The sequence below is a fragment of the Montipora capricornis genome, chromosome 11, assembly GCF_036669925.1.
Source record: "Montipora capricornis isolate CH-2021 chromosome 11, ASM3666992v2, whole genome shotgun sequence".
Taxonomy (NCBI): Eukaryota; Metazoa; Cnidaria; class Anthozoa; order Scleractinia; family Acroporidae; genus Montipora; species Montipora capricornis.
Genome location: NC_090893.1, coordinates 14,700,162 through 14,710,161, shown reverse-complemented (window position 1 = coordinate 14,710,161; position 10,000 = coordinate 14,700,162). Strand labels below are relative to the sequence as shown.

At 38.5% G+C, this 10,000-nt stretch overlaps 3 protein-coding genes and 1 long non-coding RNA gene across 4 annotated transcripts in view; 2 read left to right on the top strand and 2 right to left on the bottom strand.

The window, feature by feature from the left end:
* Nucleotides 1–10,000, bottom strand: part of LOC138024940 (DNA-directed RNA polymerase I subunit RPA1-like) — a 54,306-nt gene that overhangs the window by 3,743 nt on the left and 40,563 nt on the right. Inside the window, exons 35-36 of the mRNA XM_068872139.1 lie at nt 8,661–8,720; nt 231–323 (exon numbers count right to left, since the gene is read on the bottom strand). Of these exons, the coding sequence (XP_068728240.1) occupies nt 231–323; nt 8,661–8,720 (153 nt within the window). The remainder of the gene's footprint in view (nt 1–230; nt 324–8,660; nt 8,721–10,000) is intronic.
* LOC138024942 (uncharacterized) lies at nt 722–1,512 on the top strand. Its single transcript, XR_011127102.1, has 3 exons — nt 722–1,209; nt 1,303–1,367; nt 1,485–1,512. It is a non-coding gene; the product is annotated as an uncharacterized lncRNA (long non-coding RNA).
* LOC138024610 (uncharacterized) lies at nt 1,516–3,618 on the top strand. The gene is made up of 4 exons (XM_068871831.1): nt 1,516–1,562; nt 1,872–2,042; nt 2,549–2,632; nt 2,853–3,618. The coding sequence occupies exons 3-4, from the start codon at nt 2,592–2,594 to the stop codon at nt 3,616–3,618; spliced, it is 807 nt and encodes a 268-aa protein (XP_068727932.1). The 5' UTR covers nt 1,516–1,562; nt 1,872–2,042; nt 2,549–2,591.
* LOC138024609 (uncharacterized) lies at nt 6,069–8,240 on the bottom strand. The gene is made up of 4 exons (XM_068871830.1): nt 8,163–8,240; nt 7,941–8,105; nt 7,551–7,640; nt 6,069–7,106 (listed from the first exon to the last, which is right to left on the bottom strand). The coding sequence occupies exons 1-4, from the start codon at nt 8,238–8,240 to the stop codon at nt 6,531–6,533; spliced, it is 909 nt and encodes a 302-aa protein (XP_068727931.1). The 3' UTR covers nt 6,069–6,530.

Here is a 10,000-nt window from a genome sequence, read left to right as displayed (position 1 = left end):
TCAACCAACCAACACCCCAATCAATCAATAAGTCTGTTTTTGCATTCACCACACATAGTTCGTAAAAAAAAAAGGCACAAGGCACAAGATGGTTCATGCGTCTGAACGAACCATTTAGTGAGTTCTCAAAAACGCACTTCCCCGCCATGATAAGCATCGACATATCCTCATGCATCATAAAGGCGCATCAAAAGACAGCAACGTTACAAACAACACTATGACCTCTATACCTGCAAATTAACGCCTTCTGTTTTGAGCACGGCCTTATCGTTGGCTTCTGTAAGAAAGCATCGGTTAATGCCTGGTATTTCGTAAACGACACTCTGAAAAGAGAAAGAAACACAAATACTTAATGCTCAGCTAACAACACCCAATAACTACTTAATAACCCAGAGCCAGTGAGTTTAGCCAATCAGAGCGCTCGTTAAATCGACAACAAGCACAAACCATCCAATAATATTCTTTACTTTTCTGATAAACCTGTCCACCTATACGAAACACTTTTCCCCTTGGAGATATTTTATGAGTTTCTCAAATTTCCTAAAGATGACAAAACTGGCAGTTGTTGCATGGGTCTGGGATGACGTCGCAAATTGCTTTGCATACTATTTTACCAAGAACGTCTGTATTGCAAAGCAGTTTGCAACGATAAATAAAAAATAGATTAACGTCTTGAACAAGGTAAGCCATTATATATATCTACATTGTAAACTGTTGTTTAAAGGGACACAGTCAGCTTTGAGACCGCGCTGGCCTGGACACTAGTTTTGTTACTTTTGAAAAGAGGTTACCTCAACCCGAAATCAAAATTACGCGTCGTAGACATAGACAAAATCTGCGTCAATCGTGCCTTTTGGTTCATTTGATCTTCGATATTTTACTCAAAACCTGTTTTTGAATATTATGTTAGCCATCTTTTAAACTTATTTTCTGGTCTTTGGCTAAAACGGATTGAATCAAGTATCCAATGGAACATGAGAGAAGAGGAGGGAAACGTGAAGGCGCCGGGCGGAAAAAATCACCTGCATTAACGAAAATAACGAGGCAGATCAATCAGAAACACTGGAGAGTCAACCACCATTCCATATATTTGGAAAATCGGGTGTTCTCAAGCTGGAGAAAGATTCGTGCGGATGGATCCTTTGGCAACGATTCGGTCTTCGCTTCATGGCTGCTCGGTTTGGAGCTCAGACGAAGGCAAGAAAATGAGTGAGTAGGAGTACCAGCTCGTTCTGTATTTTAGACGGATGTGTGGTATTTATACTGGACAGAAATGTTTGAACATTTTTTCACTTTTTGTAGATTGAATGCGATGGAAGAGACTCGCACACCAGCCAAAAGAGCGAGACATTCCGAAGATCAAGAGGGTACGTGCAAACGTATGAGCGCGACTTCTCACCTGAGATTATTCATGTTTATTTCTTATGATTTGCATACCTCACGACCTCACGCGCGTTTTTTTTTTTTTGTAATGTTAATGCCAGGTCCATTAACTTCAACTCCGTTGGGAAAGGCAGAGATATTCGTGATATTTCTTTCATAAGTACTGGCAGTCGTGAAGAGTAAGTGAAAATTGCATGCTCTAAATTTTGTAACATCTGTGAACTACCCAGTTGTATTCAACATATAATATACCCCAAATCCCTGGTTATTGTGAGGGGCACGCCAGTTCAGCAATCTGGATTTTATGGAATTTTTATGCCGTCAAAGTCAAGTATTGGCTAAATGCAATCAAAATAAACATAATTTCCATAAAACACTTTTTTGTGGCACGTAGCAACAATGAGTATTCACTATTATAATAATAATTATTATTATCTTGTGTCTGTAATGAATTTTACTAAATGTTTGTGGTTCATCGTGTGTTACAGGTCACACTCATTTATTGATGTTACTGGTGTTGCTTCCAAAAGTCCGCTTGCTGTAAACGAATCTTGCAAGATAGTTGATGACACTGTAATCATTGACCATGAAAGTGACAATGATCATGACATCAGTGACAGTGAGAGTTCAACCACATCGTCAGAACAAAGTTGCGATAGGTACATGGTGAACAAGTAACGTAAACAATTGTACAGTAAATGGCATTCATCAGCAGTTACTTTAACACTGACTGGAGGAACAGTGAGCCAGATTAATCTATTTTCCACTGGCTAATTTGAGAAGAACAACGAATTTTACCAAGTATCAAATTTTTTTGGCAACAGATTGATAATTTGTTTGTATGTCCAACCAAGTGACCATTTTGGCTGAACAAAATAGCTAGGTCAGATGTGTAGTTGTGGGAAAATTATTGCTATTATCGTTGTTTATTTCATTTTTTTTTCTTTTTTTTTTTGGTGGGGGGGGGGGGGGGGGGGGTTGGGGAGTTAAAAAATCTTCTCTTTCCCTGCTCTGTAAAGGCGTCATTCAGGATTAGTTAGTTTTTGGAAAGTAAGTCTTGTTTTTGATTTTGGGAAATGTTTTTTTGTAATGATGGAGGCACTTGAATATTGTAAATAGCTAACATGACATTGTTGTTGTTTTTTTTTTTTAATGTTATCTCAAGTGATGTCGAAGATGCCTTGAAGCTACTCAATGAAGACCTGACTATGGCAGAGGATGACAGTGGTGATAGTGAATTTGAACCACTGTAAGTATAATTCTACAAGATAGATAGGAGAAAAACAAAGAAATAGTTAAAGACACAAGAATAATTATTACAGATATTCAATTGCATTCATACATGTAACAATATTCTTGAATATGTATAATAAAATTGCCAAACAATATACTGTTTTCTTTATTAGAAGATTGTTTCATTGTGGATTATGTAGCTGTTGGCTTTAATACTGTGCTTGTTGCGTTCTTAGTGGAGACGACAAAGGCTCTGAGAGTGAAGTTGATGAGTTGGATGAGTCAACTGTGTTGGAGTTCACAGAAGTGTCAGCCGTGCCTCTGGAGGGTGGAAGTTTGTCAGTCCAGCAGCTGTCAACATCACATGTTGGACAGTCAGATAAATCAACTACAGATTCTCTATCAGTGTGGACCCAGACGGCTTTTGTGCAGATAAGCCAACCATTCGTCTCAAAGCACCAGCCTGAGTATGGTCCTCATAAACGCTTTTCAAGAAAAGACGAACAATTTCATTATAAAGAAGAACTTGGCCATGTCAAAGGAACCAAAGTAATCTGCTCGTTGGATTTGCTACTGCAGCAGCTTGCAGGGCCATGCAAGTATCCAGGATGCATTCATGTGGCAACTGTTGAATACTCTCTGTGTGGCACTTGTGCAGTAATTCGTTGGAAGTGTCCATCAGGGCACAAGGGACGGTTTTGTACTTCAGGAGATGCAAATGGCATGTTGTCCAATAACCTTCAAACAGCAGCTGCAGTTCTCACGTCAGGGAACAATTTTTCAAAAATTGAAAAATTTGCAAAGCACCTAGGACTCAAATTCATTTCAGCTTCAACTTTTCAGAGAGTCCAGAAACTGTATTGTGCCCCTGTCATTGATGAATGGTGGGAAAATATGAGAGAGGAATTGTGGGCGCAATTTGCCACTGAGGACCTTACTGTTTGTGGTGATGGCCAGTGTGACTCTCCTGGGTTTCAGCCAAAAATCTCTGCTACTACGTAATGGAGATGATCACTGGTTATGTTATTGAAATTGAAGTTCTGGACAAAAGACATGTTGGGTTGAAATCAAGTGTAATGGAAAAGAAGGCCTTGAACCACTGTCTACAAAGACTTCATAGGGTCTTGAATGTTATTGAAGTTTGCACGGATGCATCATCCTCTATCAAGAAGCTTATGAGTAAGTTCAAAATTGTATGGCGAGCTTTATGTCAGGTTTGGCTTCTTCATAGATGGTTGTTTTGCAAATTGCATATTGATACCTGTCAGGTTCAAAGTTCAAAAATGCTCATTTGCTGTTTAAGGGAAAAATTTAAATGCTTTATTGGATACCCAGGGTTACTCTTGCTTTTCTGTTGGAATGATGTAAAGTACATTGATGTTGGATTAGAGAATCTACATACATTTTGAAGTATGACAGCTGTTATTTTTCATGTCAGTGATGTTTTTTCATCATTTCAAATTTTCAAAACTGACCCTCAAATGAAAGTTAAAACCCGATTTTGTACAAAATTACTGCCTTTTATTGTTGCTTGTGTGTTTGCCTAGCTGATGAATTCAAGACCCTCTTCCACTCCCTTGATGTCTGGCACAAGGCCAAAAGCATACGCAAGAGTATACAAAAGGTAGTGGAATGTGAAAAAACGAATTTGCTAAATATTCCAGGTGCTTCAGTGTATTAACCTTCCTTCAACCCCTTGAATGGGAATCATAGCCAGAAACTTTATTATAGTGAATAATAGTAGAGAATTAGTTTTTGCTTAAGTCCTCCCCCCCCCCCCCCCACCCCAATACAGGGACTGGGGGTAAAATCCAAATGTGACATGACTGATAGAAAACACCCCTTATGGGTGTTTTTGTTTTTTCTAGGTAGCCAGTACCAAAGGTAATGATAAAGTGGGAAAGTGGTCAAACCAAATAATAAACCACTTCTGGCATTGCTGTTCAATTGCATCAAAATGTGAAGACACCAACCAGGCCCTTGAAGCAATGAAGGTAGAAAGTTATAATTAATAAAGTAACTATTTGAGAGCAGCAGGTTTCCTCATGTCTATGACTCATGCCATACAATGCCAGTCAAGGTCAGCCCATGCATGTGCACTAATATCCCCTTTAGTGAACAAGTGTTTTGTCACCATGTGTCAATTACCTAATCACGACAGTGAAACATATTATTGTCTTATTTCATAGGACAAATGGCTAAGCCTACTGCATCATGTTTGTAATGAACATGAATGGACCACGGGAAGCTGCGACCATGAAGAATGGAGCCAGGCGAAGAACACCCACCTTGGTTTGACCGGAGGGACCATGACTTTGAAGTATTACAGAAAATGGTGCTTGAACCATCTCTACTAGATAGCTTCAAGTACTATGTGAAGTTCAGGTAAATGCTTTAGTTAGATGAAACATGGTGATATTACAATTATGTTCAGCTGATGTTTATTTTTGTAAATGTACTTTTAGTTTACTTTCAGCCACAGCATGAATGCATATTTTGCAAGACAAAGACATTAAAGTCCTCAATAGTATCCTCATTGTAGTTTTGTTATTATTGCTGTAAAGGCACACAGGATCTTTGCAATGCCTCAACAGCATGTCATTGGCATATGCTGCAAAGAGAAATTCTTACAAGTATGTAATTAGTTCAGTTACTTTTATTGCACAAGTAGTAGATAAACTTGAATTTCTCGAATTTCTTTAGTTTTCTTGCCAATGTATTTTTAGAATGTAATAATAATAATAATAATAATAATAATCATAATAATCATAATTAAATAACAATAATTTTGTAAGTTCAAAAGCAAAGTACAACTGTAACTGTTGAATCCAGGAGGGGGTTTACATACATGTATGTATGTATGTATGCATGTATGGAAATTATAAATTTCTCTTCTCATGTTGAAACATCTTTGAAGACGAGAAATAAGAAATCAAATCTATTTGTCACCATGTAACACCCTCCTATCTCTGTAACAGGTACAGCTTTTACAAGGCAAGAAAGCAACTCGCAGCTATAGATTGGAATTACCATCTTAACAGAACAGTTGCCGTGGGATTGAAAGGGGGAGAAGCAAGATATAGCAGGAAATATAATCAACGCACCAAAGAGTGGAACACACGGATCATAAAAGTAGACAAGGATTATGATTACATTCCCATCCTCATGGCCAAAGTTGTTCGTCGCCGGATAGAAGATGTCTTGCATATAGATAGACACGTGTCTCTATCTGAAAATGACCCTGAGAGAATAGCGCCAACCATTGCCCACACAGCTCCTGTATCTTCTAAGGAATTGTGTGAAAGACATCAAACAAGGTTTCAAAAAAAGGAATAAGTTATTAATGCAAATGTCCACCCCAGGGAAGGGGGGGGGGGTACTCTGGGTTTTAAGTGACAGGGATGATCAAAGCAATTTTTGGGGTTTAAATCATCCCTGTCACTTGAAAGTGGGAGTACCCCCCTTCCCCTCAGGATTTGCATAAGGTATACCAAGAACTGTGCTACCATCACAGTTTATGAATTGGATTTTGGTTATTTGCAAAATTACATATCTTTTGAAAAAAGGAACTTAAACTATTAACGCCTCCTAGATTTTCTGTTAATTTGGCTACAAATGACCTACATTTTAGCCACTACATGTATTTTAGTGCGGAATTTTAAATAACACTAGCTAAAGTTTTCATGGATTGCCTTCACCACAGCAAGTCGTTTGCTTTGTGAGAGTACAATAATTATTATTGTACCTTCTGTTCTCTATAAATTTAGTAATGAAAGGAAACAGGTTGTTGATGTAGAATAAAAGGCTGTAATAAGGATTCATAAATCAAATACATAATTTTAGCTGGTTTATCACACATTCTGTCGTCATTCACTTTTGGTTAATACCAGCAATATCATGTACAGTAAGAGTGTTCAACGCTCCTTGAAACCCATGTAAATGCCTGTAGAAGATGGATAATGTGCACGGATTTCCCACACAACACATGATGCTGCAACTTTCCTCCTTCCCTTGCCCAAATAACCATGCTTATCAAGGATGTAATGGCGATAAGCTGCCTTTCTAAAACTTCTAGTGCTGTTGTTTTGCCTATCATTCCTGATATCAGCACTACTTTTTATAGACAGTTCTAGATAATCAGGGTCCAAACACAGTTTTTTGAATCTTGGTTTTTTCGCATCACAATTTTTTTTCATACAGCACACTTTCTCCACCTCCAAGGGCATGTTGCGGCAATTCCCACATACACACCACTCGGGGCGTGGTCCTTGTCTCTGCATAGGGATGGGTTGGGGTGGTGGAGTTATTGCATCCCTAGCTTCAGCTGCAGGACTGTGCACCTCAGCAATGTCATCCTCATCATTAGCATTATCCAGGTCATCTTCCATAATAAGCAAGGAGTCTATGTAGTCCAGACTTCCAATTCCCCGTCTCAGGCTTCTGATACATAGTTTCTTTATGGTTGCTGAGTCAAGTGTGTTGATGAAATCCTGCAAATTATATAGAATAACATTTATTTGGAATAACAATCTTAGAATCTGAGATCAAGAGCAGATCCATAGCATCTCCAGTCCGTCCTTCTTGTTCATTTATGTGACAAATATAGATTAGTAGGGTATTGGTATCTAGAACTATAGCATAATAGAAGATTGACAAAAACCTGAAGGCCCACAGCCATAAGGGATAGTGACCAGTTCAGGAGCATTTTACAACACAGTCAACATTTTCTGCCGGTCTCCCGAGTTTCGACAGGAAGATGAAGACATAATAAAAACACATACAAAATATAAGTTCCTTATATACCCTGATTGTGACAAATTTTTTTTTGTCATATATCGTACCCCTTTCGAGGTCCTGAGATTTGTAAAAACACGGTTGTAATTCAAAGTATACTGAAAGCGTTGAAAATTCTGGGGCAATGATTGAAATGTTACCTTGACCTGTTGGTTTTCAGCAACACGCTCATTCTCTTCGCTTGGGCGTTGAGTGGCTTCGTTGTTCCTGACAGGGTTCGCAGCATTAGCCTGTTCAACAACAAATTATTATGTCTATGAGAAGGCTTCTAATTTCAAATAATAATGAACATACGCTAGCAAGTTGTTTTAATTTCTTCGTAATTTTCGATGACAACAAAGCTAAAATCGTGGGTAATAATAATGTTGAGTTTGGTTTGCGTAATGTTGATACCCACATTTCGAAATACCTTTAAAATGCCTTGACCATTTTCTTGTGACTCGAGTATCACTAACACAATTGGAAATCGACCTAAAGACTTACATATAAAGATGAAAGAATTATCTTTTTTGTTAGTTAAACTATCTCACCTTATTTTGGCAGGGTTTAGAAGGCCTCCCGCACCGACAAGCGTCAATACATAAACGGTTCGCTCCTCGACAAGGGCAACCTCTTGTTGAACCCTCCTTTCTTCGGGTCGAGCAAGCACTCTTGCAATTACATGGGTTGGTTCCTAAATTTTGAAAGTAGAGAAACTTTAAAACGCAATTAAGCCAAAGCAAAGCAAATCAAAATCACAGAGTGTTTCTCACCTCGAGCTCCACTGATTCTTCGATCCTTTCCACTTCGCACGTGTCACTTGTCACAGACGTTTCGCCTTCCCTGGACATGCTCATCGGTAAATTATCCGTGATATTAAAGAAAATTAATGCTCTGCTATAAATTACACTCCACAATAACAAGGAAGATGTACATTTACTTCGAATCACGATGTTTGAGGATTTGCCGACCGGATGCGCCCGTGTTGTCGTGATATGCAAATTAGCAGAGATATGGTATCTAATGCACATGCGCACCAGCTGACTGTGTCCCTTTAATTATTGCTACTTCAGCAGCACTGGGTCAAAGAAAATCGATAATTTCATCAGATGAAAGGTTTCTTAGAGAAAAAGAAATTGTGTAGACTTTCTAAGTGCCGAAAAGTTCTGTGTGCATCTTCCGATTATAATCTTGTATCTCACGAGAGAAAATTGAACTTTACAAATTTTGATCGGCAGAGTAACTAACTCTCTGCTGTGTTCTGCTCTTACCTGATCGGCCAATTTCTCTATAATAGAAGCCACTCGTACCTTGAAGTTCGTTACAGGAAACTAAAATAAAATGTAACATGAAACATGTCTTGTGGTCAGTGTGAAAATATGCAGTATAGGGGAATCTTTGTTGACAGTTTTTGCCTCATAAGCATAAGCTCCTCGTTTTCTAATCTGTTAGCCAAAAAAATCATTACTGAATATTGAAAGTGCATTGCATGACGAGCCATCTTTGAAACTTTGTCCGCAACTTACCAGATAATCTCTGAGTAATGACGCTTTGAGAATTTTATGGGCTCATTATGAGCGCTTTTGCCACCCAAGAATTTATCAGTTTTTGATGGCTAATAAATCGCTCGTTATCAAACCCAGAAGGCTTAAAACTGGACATTTAACCAAGTTTAATACGTTCTTTACCTTTTGAAGTCAATTTGTGAATAGTATGATGATATCTGTGAGCAAACTCGTTTGACGTATGATATGGGGGAGACATGCGAGAGCGTCCCATATAGAAGCGGTGTTTAGACTGAAGTTTGTCATGAATCTTCAGTCCGCGAAGAAACAGCAAGGCAACGAAGAAGCTATCCACAGCATCACTTGTTTTTACCTTGTTTCTCTTGATTACGAAATTTCTGTTCCCCAAATCATACGTCACAGGAGGCTGCTGACTTAATTTTTGAGCCCGCACTGAAACGGCCGAACAAGCGGGAAAAGCCCAACTTCGAATGTAATTCTCTCGCAAAAAACAGGAAACGAGAAGAAATAACTCCACAAACTTAACTTTACTTATGTTTGGCTTTCCAAAAAAAAATTGGAAAAATTGCTCATCATGGCCTTCAGTTCTCCTTTAAATCAAGGCTTAACTTGGGTCACTTACTGTTTAGTTCACATAAATTCGAAATCCCAAGGAAAAAAAAAAAAAAAAAAAGAAGTGATTTTTTTGTCATAGGAGAACTTTAACGAAAACGCTCCACCTCGCAAGATCTCTCTTTAGCGAAAACATTAGCGCCTGTAGAGGGAACCTTTGTTTACCAAGTTTATCTTGTCCAAATCAATCCTCCAAGAAATCAGCCCTTGCACGAATAGTAAATTTGCATTGATTAGTTTGCTTTCTGAGAAAGTTTGAACCCGAAAAATGTTGGCTAGCAAGATGTCTTCAAAGAACAATTTGGTATGTAAAATGACTCAAAATGTGCACGGTGACATTTGTAGCAAAAATTGCCTTCAGGCAACGTTAATATTTATGTAAGCGCCTATTCAGCATCCATTTCACATGAGATGTGGCGGATGATCGTTGAGGCGTTCTTTTATCTAGCACGGCTTTGTGGGCTTCGAGAAAA